This window comes from Biomphalaria glabrata, chromosome 15 (genome assembly GCF_947242115.1).
Source record: "Biomphalaria glabrata chromosome 15, xgBioGlab47.1, whole genome shotgun sequence".
Classification (NCBI taxonomy): domain Eukaryota; kingdom Metazoa; phylum Mollusca; class Gastropoda; family Planorbidae; genus Biomphalaria; species Biomphalaria glabrata.
Window position 1 is genome coordinate 15,843,665 of NC_074725.1, and position 21,385 is coordinate 15,865,049.

The window sequence follows — 21,385 nt, forward strand, 5'->3', positions numbered from 1 at the left end:
GAAGTAAGAAAAGAAATGTACACACATGTGTTTTATGTCACACAGATAATGGTAACAATGAAAGCCATATGTTTTTAAAATGTAAAATATTTGATAATGTTAGATGCACTATGAAAGTCCTACTAGAGGCAAACTGTAACACCAATGTTAACCTTAACCTAGCTATTGTTTTAAATAAATTGCCTAAAATCAAAAGTAAGATGATTCATAAATTTAATCTAATAATAGTGAGTGAATACAGAAGTCTTGTGTGGCACAGTAGAATTAAAGTTGTTAATAACAATGTATCTTTAAATCCTTATAATCTAGAGTTAATATTTAGAAAAATAATTGAACATAGAATTGATAATTATACTGGTTAGATAGGAATTGTAATTATTGTATAATTTATTGCCCTTGACTAAATTGTCAGACCTCAGAGATAAAAATCTAAATACTGTAAACTGTAATCAATCTGTAAAGTTACTCTATTTGTATTATGTCAGTTAGTTTAAGAGGTTATGCGAGTGTGTGAGAGTGTGTATGTACCTGGGTTAAAGAGAGTTTGGGCTAAGAGATGCGGGATAGGAATCAAATTGAACTTTATTTATCTATGGAAAACTACAAAGAAACTGTCTTTTAAAGGGAAGTCAACACTTTTGAAGAATTATTTCTCCCTCGCGGTTACGTCCTCTTTGATCACATGATCGGAGAGCATGTCACAAGTCAACATCAAGTGTGTCTGTACAACACTCACAGAACACGGCAAGCCCGTGGAAACGTTACAAGAACTCTATGACAATGTCTATATCTTAGCGGCAGCCTCATCCTAAACATACTAGGAAACAAAGGAACAAGAAAACAAGACGCAACTGAATGGAGCCTGCGAAGAGACTAGAAACAAAAATAACCAAAACCAATAATACTAAAGAATATAGACAAGGGCAGACAATTGAAAGTCAAGAATCTTTTATGAATAATGTAATAGTTTAAGACAAATTAACTATTTTTTATTTATTTATCAATTTTTTTTTTTTTTTTTTTTTTTAAACCCCTCGTAATGAGAGAAAAAAGAATCCTTAATCGACACCCCTATCCTGAAATAATTTACACATGACCCTAACAGAACCCTGAACAATTGTGATACAGCAGCACCTTTGCTTGGTTAACTATCCCAGAACGATTCTAACAGACCCAAGGGCCACATTGATGATGCTAGAGTAGCCCTCTTACATCTCAAGGAGACCTTTAAAAATTGTCGTGAGAGGGATTAACCTGTTCCCTGATCAGTCTTTTTAAATATACAAGGCAGCTGTATAAAACCTATATTAGCTTGCCTTGCCTAATTACTTGCTACTACCTGGGAACATAGCATTGCTACAAAGTCAATTTCAGGAAAGATTGTTAATGTTGCTGTGCAGCTTTGTTAATAAACTCATTTATGTAGAAGATTGTTACTGTTAAAGCAAAAATACTGAGGCCACTTATCAAGGAAGTCCTTTCTCTTTGTATTACTTTATAGAAAAGATATTGTTCTGTTGTGTAAAATTAAATATTATTATATGTCTAAAATACTATTTGACGAGACAGAATGGAGGCTTAGGATGAAATCAGTCACTTTTTCCTCTTCGTACTACCACCAAGAGCAATACATTATGTCCCCTTTAACCATAAAGTGACAATGACAATGCCAAGTGCTTAAAAGGAAACATAAACTAATTGGATACAATCACACTACAGATTTCCCTTTGTTTCGTTTAATTTTTTTTGGAAAATGTCTACAAGATAAGATAACTTAAATTCAGTTTGACTACAATTGAAGGCGTTGTCAACTAGTGGATATTAAATGAAGTGTAATTTCTTGACCACTATTGTTTTATTTTAATTTTTGAAAATGACTACAAATTAGTAGAAATTAAATGAATTGCAATTTGTTGACCACTCATGTTTTGTTTTTAATTTTTTGAAAATGACTACAAATTAGTAGATATTAAATGAATTGTAATTTCTTGACCACTATTGTTTTATTTTTACTTTTTGAAAATGACTACAAATTAGTAGATATTAAATGAATTGTAATTTCTTGACCACTATTGTTTTATTTTTACTTTTTTGAAAATGACTACAAATTAGTAGATATTAAATGAATTGTAATTTCTTGACCACTATTATTTTATTTTAATTTTTGAAAATGACTACAAATTAGTAGAAATTAAATGAATTGTAATTTGTTGACCACTAAAAAAAAAAAAAAAAAAAAAAAAGAATATGAGATTGAGCCTTTTCAAAACAATTAACTTATTTAGTTCGAACCGAGGGTCCCTGGTTCGAATCCTGGTGAAGACTGGGATTTTCAACTTCTGAGTCTACCCAGCTCTAATGGGTACCTGACATTAGGTGGGGAAAAGCAAAGGCGGTTGGTCGTTGTGCTGGCTACATGACACCCTCGTTAACCGTAGCCACAAAAAACAGATGAACTTTACATCATCTGCCCTATAGACCACAAACAAGTTAGACCAGGTTCACATCTAACTTTACATTCACTTTCACTTATCCTTTGATATGCGGGACAGTTGGGGCACTACACAAGATCTGTTAACCTTTCTTTCTCCATTCTTATCTCTCATTTGTCTTTGATATAATTTTATTCGGATGTTCTTTCTGAAAATATTGAAGCCTACCTGGGTGGACCACTGGTCGTGAGGTTTGCGCGCTGGACTGTCGTTTTGATTTATCGACGATCGAAGATTCAAACCCTGCCTGCTCTCATCCCCCGTCGTCCTGCGGGAGGTTTGGACTAGGAAGTAAAGTATCTTCAACTCTGAAGGATTATCCGAATTATGTAAAACATTTTACTTCGGGGGCCGATTTTGAGTTTGTGTTTCCACACAAACTGTCTTTTGTAACTTTGTTTTGTAGTGAGTTAGATTTTGTTTAAATATCATTTTATTTCATTACTATTAAATCTATAGCTCATCTCAAGTTAAATGTGTGACTATCGTAACAAAAGTTATCTTCTTTTTGTTCTCAAAAGAATTTGTTCAAGTTATTTAAGTTTATTTATATTAAAGATATAATTACCCTTTCAAATGCCGTTATCGGCGTAGTTGTAGCTAGCTGTTTGGGCACAAGTTAAATCTTTGTATTTTGTAATAAAAGTTATATTTTAATAACAAGGGAAGTTTGTTCAAAGTTATTCGAGTAATTTTATGGAAAAAAAAATAACACGCCTCGAGCGGTCTAATTGTACTAGTTGTTTGGTGCAACAAGCCAACGAGGTCTAAGTGTACTAGTTGTTTGGTGCAACAAGCCAACGAGGTCTAATTGTACTAGTTGTTTGGTGCAACAAGCCAACGAGGTCTAATTGTACTAGTTGTTTGGTACAACAAGCCAACGAGGTCTAATTGTACTAGTTGTTTGGTACAACAAGCCAACGAGGTCTAAGTGTACTAGTTGTTTGGTGCAACAAGCCAACGAGGTCTAACTGTACTAGTTGTTTGGTGCAACAAGCCAACGACCGAGCAACAACAGGTTGCTTGGTAAGAAACGTTTTACATGAGGCACAGTGGCTACTTCGTTGACCAAAGGGTTACTTTCTCGTTTGACAAGTCAACACACAATACTAAACATATAGATCTATGGAATTATCAAATTGTCTGCCTGGTCCTGTTGTATGCGCTCCAGATGTTCACGGTGGTACCGGATACAAACCCTTACCCGCCATGAGCTCCTGCCGTTCTGTACGAGGTGTTGACTGGGACGTAGCTTTGCTTAAGAAACGTTTGAATTGTATAATAAGTCAATTCATAAAAAAATACCTTTGTCTTTATGGATATAGCGTCATGCCGAACAACTTCGATAAAATTCCTGGCCCAACCTCTTGTGGTGACTTAACGTGAGGCTGCAGTACATGATTGGACGAGTTAATGGTGACTTAACGTGAGGCTGCAGTACATGATTGGACGAGTTAATGGTGACTTAACGTGAGGCTGTAGTACATGATTGGACGAGTTAATGGTGACTTAACGTGAGGCTGTAGTACATGATTGGACGAGTTAATGGTGACTTAACGTGAGGCTGTAGTACATGATTGGACGAGTTAATGGTGACTTAACGTGAGGCTGCACTGCTTGATAGTGACTTACCGTGAGGCTGTAGTGCATAATGGATGAGTACTCGTAAGGCACGCTCATCTGGTCCACGATCTTGGTGGTGTACTTGTTGAACCAGAGTCTCATCCTGGGCAAGGCGTTCTCATAGATGATGCTGATGTAGTCATCTCTGTTGGGAAGTTGGTGCTCGTGGACCAGGCCGATGGCGTGACCAATCTCATGGAGATACAGTCCCTTCTGTGACATGTCCAATACAAAACAACACAAAATAGTAAGGAATTAGATCTATTTGTGAAGAAAAGAAGAAAAAGGGAAAATAAAAAAAAAAAGAGCAAAAAGAAAGAAAGAAATAGAAAAGAATGAAAAGAAGAGAAAAGAAATAAAGAGGAAAATCAAAAGATGAAGGAAACAAGAAAAAGCAAAAGAAAGAACAATAAGAAAAAGAAAGGCAGAAAAAAAGAAAGAAAGATGGTTTTAAAAAAAAAGTAATGAAACATATAAAAAGAAAGAAAGAAAAAATGAAAAACAATAAAGGCGAAAAGAAGCGAAGAAAAAAACAAATCCAAAGCAAAAAAAGAAAATGAGAAAATAAAGATAAATGAAAGGAAACAAGAAAGAAGAAAAGAAAGCTAAGAAGAAAAAGAAAACAAAGCTAAGAAGAAAAACAAAGCTAAGAAGAAAAACAAAGCTAAGAAGAAAAAGAAAACAAAGCTAAGAAGAAAAACAAAGCTAAGAAGAAAAACAAAGCTAAGAAGAAAAACAAAGCTAAGAAGAAAAACAAAGCTAAGAAGAAAAACAAAGCTAAGAAGAAAAAGAAAACAAAGCTAAGAAGAAAAAGAAAACAATGCTAAGATGTCTAAAAGTGATTCACAAAACATCTTAATATACTGCTTCCTTGCTAAATTCAAACTTTATTAAGAACTTCATAGAAAATGTAATTGGCCGTGGTGGTCAAGCCTCCTGTGAGTTCACCCACCTTCCATGGTTACCTGACATGGTTACCTGACATGGCTACCTGACAAGTGTTTGGAAAAGTAAAGGCGGTTGTTCTTTTTTTCTTTGCCACATAATACCCTCGTTAGCAGCAGACCAAAGAAACAGATAAACTTTACAGCAATTGTCCCGGGGGGGGGGGTCATCTTATATCAGTAGCTAAAAAGTAGTTGCTGAACTAATATCTACCACACTCATCTCGTGGAGCTGAGGCCACGTCATCGTTCACTTAAAGAAACCTTTCAAGTTTGTGTGAGGGTGTTATCATGAGCACTCATCTTCAATCAAGTGCCGTGTCCGTTAACACCCAAACTATCCTGTCTGGTAACTATCACAGGACATCAAGAAGGCTTAATACAGAGGGTTCTCCAACATGTTAAATCAGTACCACGGCAATATTTGAAAGTAGTTCAAAAGCCTTCCCTCTTGTCCTAAAGGGCGAATGTAGATTTGGTTCTGGATTCATTTAGCTCTTTAAATTTAAAACAAAGTTACAACAAAAAAAAAAATTCTGCCAGTCCACAGCTCTTCCACCATATACTCCGACTAGAAAGTTAGAGAAGTACTGACCTAGTTGCAAGACAAAATAAGCAACATAACAATTTAAACAGCTTACAAATCTACATCCGGGATATTCCAAGTTCAGATCTTGAGTTCCACCAATCATACCAAGTTGAGAGTTACATCTAAAAAACAAAACAAACAAAAAAACCTGAAGTCGAACATATTATGATGAACCGAATCAGGAACAGCATTTGTGTTTTACAAGTTCATTAGGAGTAAAGAACAAGTCATGCATGCTATTATTTAAATCTACACAAAGTCACCCTGTTCTTCCTAATGCAGTCACCCTGTTCTTCCTAATGCAGTCACCCTGTTCTTCCTATTCTTCCTAATGCAGTCCCCCTGTTCTTCCTAATGCAGTCACCCTGTTCTTCCTAATGCAGTCCCCCTGTTCTTCCTAATGCAGTCCCCCTGTTCTTCCTAATGCAGTCACCCTGTTCTTCCTAATGCAGTCACCCTCTTCTTCCTAATGCAGTCACCCTGTTCTTCCTAATGCAGTCACCCTGTTCTTCCTAATGCAGTCACCCTGTTCTTCCTAATGCAGTCCCCCTGTTCTTCCTAATTGCTAGATTTTCACACAAAAGAAAATAAGAGTGATCTGCTCTTTGCCTACACTTTTAGTTTTAATATTCGCCTTACGTTTTTTTAAAGTTTAAAGCAAATAAAATCTGACAACAGACAACAATAAGACAGAACCAATGGAACCTAATGAAAAGCGAAAGAAAAATGAATTGTGGGAGATCGGGAGAGACTTTGAAATAAATCGTCAAAGTAAACAAAGGCAAGGATCCCACATTGAAAGCTCACTTGTTTCTTACTGAATAATACAAATTAATTTGTGCTACAAGTCTAAGGTCAGAAGGTCAGAACTTCGATTCTAAAGTGCTAAAAAGTGCTTATGGAAAAAAAAAAGGTTTACCCTCCGCCTCCTTGAAATCGTACGACATTTTTGTCCTGTGATGTCGCTGGTCTGAACTTCATGCAGGTGTATCTCTCCCACTCGGTCATGGCTCGTCTGATCATGTACTCTTCTTTGGTTTCTGGTGAGATTGACAGACAGCACTCAAGATTACACTTAGCGTTTCAAAGTATTGAAGGACAAACTTATGTTCTTAATTGTTTGACCGGAACTCTTTGAGTTTAATACAAATATGTGATGGAAAGTTTTCTATCGGATTATCGCCATTTGAAAGAACAAACCCCAAAAAATATAAACACCAACATCTCTTGACCGGACGCAATAATACAAACAATATCATCTCTTTACAGGACACATACACAATCATACAAGCAGTACCATATATTGACAGTACTCACACAATCATATAAATACCACCATCTCTTAAAAGGACATAACCATCATACAAGGCAGGACACAAACATAATCATACAAATAACACATCTTTTGACAGGGCACACACAATCACCACCAACTCTTGACAGGACACACACAAGCACCACCATCTTTTGACATAATCATACAAAAACAAATATCTACTGACAAGACAAACCAAATCAGACAAATACAATCTCCAGAGCACTGACCAAAATGAGTGGCCAGGAAAATGTAGGGAATGACGTTGTTCGTCCATCTCAGCTTCGTCCGCCTGACTGCTTTTCTCTTCTGTCGAGTTTTCTCGTTGACTTTGGAGAAGTACGTATCATCCATGACAGCGCCAACAGGAGCAGACATCAAGCCCATTTTATACATTTCTCTGTCAGCGAAATGTCCAATTGAACATATTTATGTAATGAAATGTTCATATAATCTATCTATATATATATATATATAAATTTCTTCTTCCCTCAAGAAATTGGACTAGAAGTAAAGGAAAGATCACTCTCTTATTTCTGAGGATAGTCACCCCACGAAAAAACAAGAAGGGAGGGGAAGAACAAGAATTCACCGGTCACGGATGGCTGCCTGGTCTGCGGTTTGCGCGCTGGACTGTCACACCCTGCCCGCTCCCATCCCCCTTTGTCCTGCGGGAGATTTGGACTAGGAAGTAAACTACCGTCAACTCTGAAGGAACATCCGAAAGGTAAAACATTTTACAAACAAACATTTTACAAACACTATATTAGCAGCGCCGGACTTAACCTTTGTGACCAAGACGTCACGGAAAGAGAACAAGTAATCTACTATGTAGGCCTATATTTACAGGTCACTAAATAGCAGGGCCGGACTTAACACTTGTGGGGCCCTATGCGAAATGGATTTCGCGGGGCCAAGTTTGGGTAGGGAAGCGGATAATAAGTGAAATTTAAGAATTTGTATTAGAAAATAAATTCGTCTATGCATTTTATTCATTCTTTACTACGTACAGAATTACTTTACGAGCCTTGCGTGTAGCAAAGTCATACAGTATATCATAATAATTCTGTTTCCTACCTAGATCAGGCTCAATAGCAAGAATTACCAAATGTTTCAATCTATCTTTGAAAATTGTTGACCTCAAGTAATTCTTCATTAGTTTGAGGCACGAGAAGCTCCTTTCAACATATTACACAATTACGGCTAATGCATAATGCCGTTTTTATTTATCGCGCGTAGGGTTGGTGTTTTTCATATTGAATGACACCCTAAATGACAATTTTTTTCTATTTATTTCCGTATATTTTGTAATTTCGGGAGATTTCCAAGAGCTCCAGGTAAATTGACAGGAGGATGCGGGAAATCTGTTTTAAGTTATAATATGGTTTACTTTAATAATTTATACATCTAGAATTAGAGCGGGTCCTATGAAAGTACGGTGCCCATAGCGGTCACATAGGTTGCAGTGGCCTAAGGCCGGACCTGCAAAATAGCGGCGTATGCTACGCCGCCGGTCGACTAGTATATAATAAAACGTTTTATGTAGAACACAAAACTACAGGCGCTTCATGTATAGCCACCCAGTGGCATAGCATCCATGGCGCGAATGGGTTCAATGAACCCGGGCCTACGCGTAGCCACTGTAGCCATCATAATTAATCATCCTTTGACTTGTAGTACTTACGTTCCATACTAAAGTTTAATATATTGTAAATTTGTTTGAAATAAAAACGCTAGGTGAGTTTGATACTAAAGTTTGATTCAAGTTTCAGATGATAAAATAAGCTCACAAAGACTTACTTAGCAGATGGGGGCTCGTACATAGCAAGGAACTGTTCCTGGGACAGGTACATATCCAGTTCTGCTAGGATCTTTCCGTCATCATCCAGGATCATATTGGAGGCCACTGAAAAGAACGCGCGACTAGATGTCACTAACTTGTCATTTGTCACTTTTCAGCAAAACATTTTTAAATAAAGCTTACTCAACTCTCTCTGTCTGGTAAAAAGCTTGTACACGTTATTTCTCGCACACCCAATCTCAGATTTCAGCTTGATCCGAGACTGGGTGTCGGAGAAATAACGTGTACAGACTTTTATCCAGACAGACAGACAGAGTGAGTTGATATAAGCTTTGTAAAAATTAATTGACTTAATGATACAAAGTGCTTCAAAAGTATTTAGGGGAAAAGTGTAAACAGTTTGAAATATTGTCTAATAAAATTCTAAACATGTGCACATATGTCCATGTATGATACTATGATTACACTCTATAGATGTAGCTCTTACTATCAATGCCTCCCATTGTCTCAGCGATGACCTGATCCATTGTTTTGTTGGTTGGCTTTTCATACATGGTGCGGAATTGTGGACGAGGAATTTTGGCTGCATTTTGTAAGCTCACCAACAAGAACAAAATTGCCTGAAGAACAACAAGACAAACTTGAGAATATAGTCAATGTATATTTCTCTTCCATCTAATGCACCCTACAGGGCTCAATGCAGTGGTACATGACCTTTTTCGGCATGAGAGCCTTATTACATTTCAGCCAACTAACCGCGCCGCCTATCACTCTATTAAGAGCGAAGTCAACCAAAAACTTCTCTACAAATTTCTTTTCTCTAATGAACCAATTGTGAGCTCTACCAATGTAAAACTCAAAGGTCAAGATCGCGTGATAAACTCGGTCAGTTTTGACCCTCATTTTATACTTAGCATTCATCTCAAGTGAGATGTAACCTAGGACATACACTGTAGATTTATGGTTTGAAAAGACAATTACTCTACTTTATTATTGTGGTTTCATTAATCTACTTGTTTTCTACCCTATCTTCAAGAAACAGCATAACTATATAGATGTAATCAACAGTTAATTTCAAAATTGTAAACAGTGCGTAGAGCAGTTTTGTATTATTTATTTATTCATTTATTACAATCGGCTATGTTGATGAATTTAAGATATATATTTTATTCTATAGATCTATATGTGAAAGTCACAATTTGACCGACAGTTCCCAAATGGAAATTGCGAAGAAATATTATGAGAATATATTTAGGTCGGGGCTTCTCACATACCTATATAATGTATTTCTATGTATGAGATAATTAATAGTCGCTTCACGACTGAAAGAGTCCTTAAATTTTGTAAATGTCTATTTCTGTTATATTCTTAGATTTAAAAAAAAATTATTAATACATTTGAAGCCAATAAATCCCATTTCATTTTTTTATTTGCATTTAATGTAAAGCTCAGAGAAGATATCTTTTTAAGATTCCAACTCTGCCAATCTTCCAATTTAAATGCGAAACATAAAAAAGATGTATTCGCAAATTTAATATACTGTGTGGTACATTAAATTTGTATTAAATACAAATTTTAAAAAATATTATACAGAAATCAACGAAACCAAATGAATGCTAAACGAGATAGTGATCTAATGTTCTATTGTTCTGTTTGCATGCATTGTCGTATGTGCTACAGCTACACACAAAGAATGAGTATAACCTACCAAGATTAAATACATCTCCTTAACAAAGGTAAACCAGATACACAGGTAAAAAAAAAAAGGTGAGCAGTGTGTGTGTGTGTGTCCGAGCGCGAGCGAGTGTGAGAGAAGGTTGCGTTGTCTCGTGACGGGTATCTATATTTAGCTCCACTGATAACAATGAATGTCCGAGTTAGCTAGACATGGCTCACTACGCTCCGAATGAAATTCCGAATCTTTGATCTAGTAGCGAGCAGTGTTGCTCTAACTCACTTTTAGAAGATTCATTCCCTTACGTGGACTCGGGGGATTGAAGTAACAGGCGTTTGTCTGCGGAGTGGATCGAGTGTAAGTCAAATCAAAATAATAACCGTGATGTTATATAGGATTTGTTTATTTTCCTTTCACTACACCTGACACAATCGATTGATGTAGGTCTAATTAGTGTATACAGTGCATGCTAGCTGATTGGTTAAGCGCTTTGGCTCCTGAACCGAATTTCGGTGATTTTACGAGGCCCCTGATTCCACCCAACTCTAATGACGAGGCCCCTGATTCCCCCCAACTCTAATGACGAGGCCTCTGATTCTACCCAACTCTAATGACGAGGCCTCTGATTCCACCCAACTCTAATGACGAGGCCCCTGATTCTACCCAACTCTAATGACGAGGCCCCTGATTCTACCCAACTCTAATGACGAGGCCCCTGATTCTACCCAACTCTAATGACGAGGCCTCTGATTCCACCCAACTCTAATGACGAGGCCCCTGATTCTACCCAACTCTAATGACGAGGCCCCTGATTCTACCCAACTCTAATGACGAGGCCCCTGATTCTACCCAACTCTAATGACGAGGCCACTGATTCCACCCAACTCTAATGACGAGGCCTCTGATTCCACCCAACTCTAATGACGAGGCCTCTGATTCCACCCAACTCTAATGACGAGGCCCCTGATTCTACCCAACTCTAATGACGAGGCCCCTGATTCTACCCAACTCTAATGAAGAGGCCTCTGATTCCACCCAACTCTAATGACGAGGCCCCTGATTCTACCCAACTCTAATGACGAGGCCTCTGATTCCACCCAACTTTTATGGGTAGGCCCCTGATTCCACCCATCTCTAATGACGAGGCCCCTGATTCCACCCAACTCTAATGACGAGGCCCCTGATTCCACCAAACTCTAATGACGAGGCCCCTGATTCCACCCAACTTTTATGGGTAGGCCCCTGATTCCACTCATCTCTAATGGGTAGGCCATACCTGACATTAGTGGAAGAAAATAAAAGACGGTCGGTCATTGTGCTGGCCACATGACACCCTCGTTAACCGTCGGCTATTGAAACAGATGACCATTACAACAACTGCCTTAAAGATTACCAGGCTAAAATGGGTACTTTACTTTTAATGGTAACCAACGCGTTACATGTGGGCTCGGTGGCTGAGTGTTAAACGCTTGGCTTCCGAACCTGGGGTCCTGGGTTGGAATTTTTTAGGGCACCCTGAGTCCACCTAACTCTAATTGGTACCTGACTTTAGATGGGGAAAGTAAAGGCGGTTGGTCGTTGTGCTGGCTACATGACACCCTGCTAGTTAACCGTTGGGTAAAGAAACAGATTACCTTAATTACTTAATAGCATCTGCCCTGTAGGTTATAAGTTCCGATAGCGGCCGAGAGGGGAACAATCGCGTTACATAATGAATGCTTGTAAATAGGTTACACCGTAGTACAGTATGTGGGTAGCAAACATTCTAGACAAATACACAAGCAGGTTAAAGACACTTTCCTGCTCCACTAATTATTAAACGGAATAAATATATACTTACCAAGAGTTGAGCGGTTGCTATGGTGATCGCTGCCATCAATACAAACCAAAGAGAAAGCAATGACTATTTGTTTACTTAATTACACATTGATAAGCTCCGGTGCTTTTGCTTGAATGACACTGGATAATGTGTTTATTTCCTCGTTACTTGGGCACGCGTTACGTTCAAGTGTTGAAGCTCTTTATGTGCGTCATAACTGATACTTCAAACAAAAAACATATCCCCAAAAAAAAAAAACCCACTGCAAGGAGCGTTCATTGAGAGCTTATTAGGAGGATGCACTCGATGTATGTTATGTTATGATTTCGGGTGTTCCTTGTTAGATCCTGGCACAAACCTCCCGAATGAGCTGGGGGGGGGGGGGCGGCGGCCAGGGTTCGAACCTGGGACCATCAAGAAGACAGTCTGGAGCCTAAAACACGCTAAATGTGTACAGCCAGGTCTGTACACATGACAAATAATTTTATTATATTTAAATGAGGTAAAGAAATCTAATCAATAAAAAGTGAATGAAAATTATTGGAGATTAGCACACATTACGGACAAACTAGAGATGTCAAGCTTTTTGGTGTGCCGCAATCAGAGACATGGAAAGTCCCTAAAACAATTATGGAAAAGTTCCAGACCTTTGTTAACGGATACCTAGGCCGGACATTGGGAATTAGATGGACAGAAAAGGTAGCTACTGTCAATTTGTGGGAGAGAACTAGACAAAAGCCCATAGCGCAAGATATCAAAAGGCGAAAGTGGAGCTGGATAGGACACACCCTGCGAAAATTGGCTACCAATGTTGCAAGGCAGGCACTTGATTGGAATCTTCAAGGAAAGAGGAAAGTGGGCAGACCCAGGCAAACATGGAAGAGATCAGTCATCAGTGAAGCTGAGGATACTGGAGTGACATGGAAGCTGATCAAGAAAGCTGCTCAGAACCGAGTTTAGTCTAGGAGAGGTGTGGTTGCGGCCCTATGCTCCCATGGGAGTGCACAGGATGAAGTCAGTAAGTCAACCGGTGTACAAAATAAAGGAAGTGTTTCTAAAGGGTGTCTATAATTTGTGTGCATATCATTGCACTGCACAGTGAGCAATCTTTTAAAGCTCTTCCGTTTGTAATTTGAAAATTGTAATAGCTAACCAAGGACTTTTTTTTTCGTTTTTTTTTATGCCTTTCTACTACATTCTTGAAAAACTGAAAATACTATATCCTCCTTTTGTAGATGGTGTTAGGCAAACATTAGAGATATTAATGACAACATTGGAGATTTTTATAAAATGGAGGCTAATAATAATAATTATAGTTTAATGTTTCAAGCCCTGTTCGCAAACATCATGTAGACTCAAGGCGCTCAGATAACATAGCAGACATAAACGCGTTTGAGTGTCGTTCAGTTGTCTCGATTGTCCAGGGTTCATACCCAGCCCACTGCCATCCCCCCCTCCGTCGTCCTGAGGGAGGTTTGAACTAGGATGTAGGTTATCCGAAACATGTAAAACATTTTACAAACAATTTTTTTTTTGCAGTTAAAATGACAAGCTAATCTAAATACGTCATAATGTTCTTCTTGAATGTAGTGAAGCTTGTTGTTTGGCACAGCTCAGTGGGGAGCAAGTTCCAAACCTTTGGTCCATGCACTGAAAAAAGTCTGCAAACCGAAAACTTTAAGGAAAAAACGCGGCACAACTAAACTAAACTAAACTAAGTCTCTCTAAGGCAGGGTCGTAGCGAGCATAACTGGCGCCGCTCCACGACACTCCCCCCCCCTCTCAACGTATTCCAGAAACATCACATGGGAATATAATAACTAAAATGTACTCAAAGATACGAATATTATACATATAATGTATCGTTTAACTCTAGATATCTACGTTATATTACGACTAGTCACTACCTAACTTCGCCTTACATGGCACCCGAGGGCCACAGAAACGGATGCACTTTACATCATCTGCCCCATAGATCACAAGGTCCGAAAGGGGAACTTTACTTTTACATCTTTACTTTGGGACACAGTGGGACCCATTGACCATTGAGATGTACACAAAGAGCAGAGAGTACTGTGAGTAACTAAAAGGAAAAAGTATAGTATCCTTTTCAGACCTTGCGATCTAAAGAGCAGATGATATTATCTGTTTCTGTAGGCCATGCGAGTGTCATATGGCCAGCACAACGACCAACCGCCTTTACTTTCCCCCAACTCATGCCAGGTATCCAGAGGCGTATCTAAGGAGGGGGAAGGGAGGGGTAGACTTTGAAAATCCCCCCGGGCCCGCACTTGAGAGGGGACCCCACATGAGTGTTTTTTTTAATTAAATAGTAAATATTTCGCAAAATGCAGGAGCTTCCCAAAGAGGTCAACCCCCCCCCCCCTTGGGCTATCAAATGATGGCAAATTCCTAGCTACGTTCTACCACTCACCCCCCCCCCCCACAGTAAATAAATATGAACATTTCTAAAAAGTTTTTTTTTATAATTTTTTTTTAAATTTCTTACAACTTTTGTTTTCTTACACAATTTGTTAATTAAAAAAAAATAGAACAACAAAACAACAGTGAGGGGAAAAAAAGGGTAAGAAGGGAGTCGCTCACTAGCTGGCATGTCATGTAAACCCCCCACTTTCAGTCCCTGTCTGTGTTTAAAAGAAATCCGAGTACATGTTTTATCGATTAGTTTCTGCGTCATCCAGGACGCTAGCGCGAGAAGAAAGAGATTGTGTACTCTTAGAGCTGCGTCACCCTTCTCAAGTCGCTCATCCCTTTAGCTACATTTGGAACGTACCTTGGATTTTAAACATCAAGTAAAACTTTATTTTGACATGGGGGTGAGGACAGGGTAGCTAATACAGACAGGTCATGAGAGGTGCTCCCTACATTTTGTTTAGGTGAGGACAGGGTAGCTAATACAGACAGGTCATGAGAGGTGCTCCCTTCATTTTGTTTAGGTGAGGACAGGGTAGCTAATTCAGACAGGTCATGAGAGGTGCTCCCTACATTTTTTTTTTACGATTTTTTCTCTCCGTTTTATTTACGTGTAAGACTTTTTTTTTTTGTTGTTGTTTAAATTCAAGACCATGCAGTGTAGATGTTGTGTAAAAAGATACTCGATGATTCAGTCCATTGATTATTTGATTACAATGATTTGGTCCATCCTCGATGATTCAGTCCATTGATTATTTGATTACAACGATTTTGTCCATAGACGTCGATGATTCGGTCCATTCATAACGACGATGTGGTCCATAGATCTCGATGATTCGGTCCATTGATAACGACGATTTGGTCCATAGATCTCGATGATATGATTCGGTTCATATATAGAGATTTGGTCCATAGATCACGATGATTCGGTTTATATATATAGATTTGGTCCATAGATCACGATGATTCGCTCCATTGATAACGACGATTTGGTCCATAGATCTCGATGATTCGGTCCATTGATAACGACGATTTGGTCCCTAGATCTCGATGATTCGGTCCATTGATAACGACGAATTGGTCCCTAGATCTCGATGATTCGGTTCATATATATAGATTTGGTCCATAGATCTCGATGATTCGGTTCATATGTATAGATTTGGTCAATGGATCTCCATGATTCGGTTCATAGATATAGATTTGGTCCATAGACCTCGATGATTCGGCCCATAGATCTCGATGATTCTTCAGTCGATTGATATTGTTGATTTTGACCATAGATTTTGTTCATAGATCTCAATGATTTGGTGCATAGATCTCGATGATTAATCCATAGATCTAATCAATAGATCTCGATGATTAATCCATAGATCTAATCAATAGATATCGATGATATGATTACAGATCTCGATAATTTGGATCACACATTTGGTTCATAAAATGTTTATAATTTTGTTGATAGATCCACGGTGGTGTGGTCCATACAGACTAAATATAACCCTCCCCTCTCTTTTACTAATTATTTTTTAAACATGACTTTCACGTCATTCAGCTATTTTCATTCAACATTAAATTATTGGAATTTTCTTAAGCAAAAAAAAAATAAATAATAATAATACAAAAAATAATAATACAAAAATCCTACACTAAATTTCAGTATTTCAGATCTCATCAGTTTTTTTTTTCTATGTCTAGAATCTAGATTATTCTAGCTCTATATATTTAGCTGATAGGAGTGTAGAAAATGCTATAGCCGAACCCAATTCTTATGTAACGATGTATGTTACTTAGGTGAAGTATATAACTATAGATACTAATTTTAATATATCTTAATCGAAAACTTATTTGTAATTAATGAAAAAAAAAGATATTAATAATGATTAACACACACACCCTTTCCCAACTTGAACCAAGTTTTGACTTCGGAGAAGTAAAACAAAAAATGAAAACTAGGATGCTTCAAAAAAAAAAAAAAAACTAAACCGAAATATGTCATGACTGCGCATGCTCCGAGAGTCAAAAAGTAGTACTACCGTAAAACTTGGAGTATGACCTACTGGTGGATGCGCGTGCTGGTCTCGGGATGAATGAAATGACCCACTTTGAATCCACTCCTAGCTCACACCAACTGTCTGACCCACACCTTCCCCTTTCTTCACGCTCGTGATTCATATCGTCTGCTGAACAAAAAAACACCAAGGGTCTGCCGGATGTTTGATTGGATGTCAAGGCCACGGAATGCTTGCGTTTAAAACAATGGTTTTATATACGTTTATTGATGTAGATCAAGACTTGATAAGGCCCAAAGAAAAGGGGCTCTTTTTTTTAAAAAAATATGCATTCCTTTGCTTCTTCTTTAAAACAATTTTTTGAAAGGCTCCCAGGCAAATGGGGACCCTTTATTTAATTATTATCACTATGGGATTAACTAGTTACAAAGCTTATATCAACTCACTCTGTCTGTCTAGTAAAAAGTTTAGTTTGTACACTTCATTTCTCCCACACCTTAACTCGGATCAATTTAAAATTGTGCACGATTATTTCTTGAACCTGACAACATAATAGCCAATAAAACAAAAAACAACAACAATTAGTTAATCAATTATTTGTAATTAATTATTTTGTGTTTGGTAACAAAAAGGGAAAGAAATTGTATTTGACAGATGTGGTACAAGTTATATTTTGTGTAGAGAATTAGGTCATTGCTTAAACGTTTGAAACTAGCAACAGAATTTCAACAGATAACTATAAAACCTATATTCATAAGCACTTCGCTTACACAGTGGCGCTGACTCTCCTTTTATTTTTTTCCCTTTCTCTCGCAAAAGACAGTTTAAGAGATTTCGCGATCAGTGAATCAGTGACTGAAAGGTATTTTTGGTTAAAATGGTCTTGTAGATTACGAGAATTGTTGATATATGGACTCCTTCAAGATAAAAAAATAAAGTCTTTGTGTTTTCACCTCAACGTTAGTGGTAGTTGTTTACTTATTGTTGACTGTGAACCTAGATCTTATTTAACAAGAATACAACCAGACAGTATAAGACGACTATAAGATAAGGTAATAATTTTGAGCACTACATTTGATCCTTTCTGTGTAATGCTAGATATTTACTCTAATGTAGAAAGTACTCTCCGCAAAGAAAAGAAAATCCAGGTCCTATCAAAGGATTTGAACTAAAGTGCTTTTGCTTGTTTTGATTTGTGCGCGCGTGTGTGTTATTGAAAGTATTAATAACAAGAGATACAACAAAAGATAGAGCCTTATAAATCATTGGTGCGTGTGGGATGATTAGCCTGAAAGAGAAGGGACGTATTCTGAGTATTGTATCAAAGTGTTTGTAAGTGTAGTAGAGTCTCGTGTTTGTTATAAAAACTTTTTTTAATTCATGCAAAGTTTGTTACGAAATTGATAGTGAGAGTTAACGGCAAAAGGGTGGGGGTTTGGGGGGTGGAAGAGAATGATGACTATAAGAAAAAATAGACCTTGGTGTTTAAGTCATTTATCATAGCTACTCAATGTATCCATGAGTGTGTCATTTTTTTATTATTATTATTATTAAATAAACGAAAAATGCCCTGTTACATAGTCTGCCGAATAGACCACAAGGTCTGAAAGGGGAACTCTACTATTTTTTTTTATTTTTTTTTTTACTGTTTCTAAGTAGAATGGAAAACAATCCACATAGCTTTAAGAAAAGAAAGTTTTGAAAAGAAATCTCGATGGTTCGATTTAATTTTTTTGTGTTTGACATACCTAGACTGAAAATAAACCTAGCTTGCCCAGGCTCCTATAATGCAGCTAAGTTGGTTAGAAGTTTATTTGGATTTGGACTAAAGATCCTCTTCATTTGAAGCTTTTCCAAATTATTTTGAATTCTCATAGTCTGTATGTATGTACAAATTGGGTATGATGACATTAGTTTGACTATGTATCTGGATAAGTCTTACAGGCAGAGATTGTCACGTGCATCTAGTGACAGAGTAGAGCTGAAGAAGACTACGTGCCCCTCTTGGGGGCTACATGGCAGAAAATAATATTGTTAGTTATTGAGGGGAGGGGGTGGGTGCTTTCTTAGCCTTTCAAAGTGTCTCATTTGAGATTAGTACCAAATATATATATATACAGGGCTTTTTTTTGTGACGGTATGCACAGGTACGGCGTACCGGCACCGTTTTGAAAAAAATATTACTTTTCTTTTATTTTAACGTATATTATTAATTTTTAGTAGTTAAAAGTTAGGCAATCAACAACTGAGTACCGGCACCTAATCACTGCGTACCGGCACCTATTTTTTTTTTTTTACAAAAAAAAGCACTGTATATATATGTGTGTGTATGTATGTGTGTTGTTGTTGTGTGTGTGTGTGCCTTTTAGCCGGTGACGCTTAAGACAACAAAGAAACGAAAAGATGTTTCAAAACAACCACTTAGTTATAGAGACTAGAGTTCAACAACAATGTAATGGGACATCAGACAGCCTCTGAGTCACCAGGCATTCTTCATTGAAAGATGATAGTCACAACTAGTCGTTGTTTTTGTAAGGTGTAATCGGTATTCAGCTTTCTTACACATTCTTCCTTCTTTTAAACCTGTGCATCTAGGTCAATGATGGGACCTCAGGGCCGGATTAGTTAGACTTAGCAAGGCAGTATGCTAATTGAGATACCAATTTTTTTTTGTGTCTTTACTCTTTCTTCAAGATGATTGAAAATACCATTGGAAACATTTTGGAGAGAGTTGGGGGGGGGGGGCAAGCTAGTGGAAGTGCAATGCCATGGCATGTTTTGTCTATAGGTAACTTTCAGCACCGTGGGGCCTTTGATTTCTTTTTTCTTTTTTTAATAAAGGGTGCATTGAACGAAAAACAGGGAATAGGTTGTTTTTTTGTAAAAAGATTGTTTAAGATTGAATAGAAATGTAGATTAACATTTTTTTAATCAGTTGACAAGCAACAAGAGTATTAAAAACAATGCTAGATTAAACATGATTATGATTTATGTATTTGTTTCCTTTTGTTTTAATGATAGTCAAGTACAGTATGTGTACGGGGCGGGGGTTGGAGATTTGAAGTAAAAAGCACGCTTTATCATTTTAAAATAAATTCGCTTAGTTTTCTCGACGCAAGCACGGTCAGACTACCCCCCACTCCATATTGTTCTTAGTGTGTGTGTGTCTATTTGTAAGAAGTACGGGGACATAGCTAATCCACTTCAAAGAAATCTACCAACACAAGGCCTTTCCTATTATGCTTGATGGCTATTGAAAGTGTACATATTGAAACGCGTGGACATTCGAGGAATCCTATTATTGACTGAAGACTTCTTCAAATCCTTTCACACCGCAGCGTAGAATGAGGCGGGAAGTGGGGAAGACGTCTGACACTTCAGCTACCTACCCGAGGGCAGTGTCTTTACCTCCCTTTGCGCCGTCTCTGAAAACAAGACAAGTAGGTGTGGACGGCCTATGGCGAAGGCGATGACACTTGAATAATACTATAAGTCAGACATTACATCACCGGAAATAGGGATTAAAGCTCGGATGATCAATCGATGCGTCCGGCAAGCATTAGTAGTTTTTTTTATGTCAAGGTGGTCCTCTAGTGTAAGTCGTTGTTACGAATTCAAACACATACATATATACAGAGAGAGAGAGAGAGAGAGAGAGAGAGAGAAAGAAACAAACATACAAACGCGCCAAAACGTAAAAGGTTCTATAATTAAAAAAAAATATTTATATAATAACAATAACATGCGAGTAGTTATATTGTTAGTTAGTACAAAATTGTGTCAAGGACAATCTAATTTCAAGTTATTAAAAACTTTGTTTATATGAAAATGAATGTCGAAATGAAAACTTTACGACATAGTTGCATTATTTTTAAAGGCGCACAAATTGCAATTTAAACATCATGGGATGGTTAGGGGGAATATTGTCTGTAAAAAAAGTTCTCATTTCGGCCATGGAATGGTGAAATCTGTATCTACTTTTCACATTCCTTACTCCCCCCCCCCCCCCACCAAATACACAGAAAAAAATCGTCGACTCCTCTCAGGGTGTGCATCACTATGTGTGAGTGTTAAAAGAAAATTATCTGCCGTGAATTTATTCATTTTAAACACAATCTATAAACACATGATTTGATGACTTTGCAAAATGTAATTCTTAATACAAAATACATTGATATTTGGGAAAGACGTTTGGCATAGATATTGACATTTGAAAAAGTGTTAGGTGTCTGCTAAATTTCATCTAGTCGATTCTCTTTAATTCTGTAGATTCTCTGTATTTCTCTTTTATTACGCTATTGCTTCCCTGTTTTTCTTTTAGTCTGTATTCTTTTCCCTGTATTTCTCCTAAAATCTGTATTCTGTTCCCTGTATTTCTCCTAAAATCTGTATTCTGTTCCCTGTATTTCTCCTAAAATCTGCATTCTGTTCCCTGTATTTCTTTTAGTCGGTAACATTTCCCAGAATCGTTCATTTGGTATGTGTTCTGTCAATGCAAAGAAATGAATTATTGTAGACAATAAAACATAAGAATTAATAAACAAAGACTTCATGTTGATAGGAGGAGACATTAAAAGGCTTACATTTCATTACGTCACATATGTCTATGACTTTTTACAAATACATCCACGACAAATAATGACGTAATACAAACAAATTAGCACAGTCTGTATTCTCTCCCCTGC

General features: G+C 37.5%; 1 protein-coding gene across 3 annotated transcripts in view; it reads right to left on the reverse strand.

Moving 5' to 3' along the window:
* LOC106055697 (balbiani ring protein 3-like) overlaps positions 1-12,449 on the reverse strand; it is a 41,058-nt gene extending 28,609 nt beyond the window's left edge. The window contains exons 1-7 of one of the 3 annotated variants that reach the window (XM_013212082.2): positions 12,280-12,449; positions 9,252-9,384; positions 8,764-8,869; positions 7,194-7,363; positions 6,568-6,688; positions 5,701-5,770; positions 4,125-4,328 (exon numbers count right to left, since the gene is read on the reverse strand). In XM_013212082.2, coding sequence (XP_013067536.2) covers positions 4,125-4,328; positions 5,701-5,770; positions 6,568-6,688; positions 7,194-7,363; positions 8,764-8,869; positions 9,252-9,384; positions 12,280-12,315 — 840 coding nt within the window. In that variant the 5' untranslated portion in view covers positions 12,316-12,449. Of the gene's footprint in view, positions 1-4,124; positions 4,329-5,700; positions 5,771-6,567; positions 6,689-7,193; positions 7,364-8,763; positions 8,870-9,251; positions 9,385-10,472; positions 10,550-12,279 lie in introns of those variants that run through there. The other 2 variants (XM_013212084.2, XM_013212083.2) reach the window with 2 other exon arrangements.
* Positions 12,450-21,385: the final 8,936 nt, after the last annotated feature.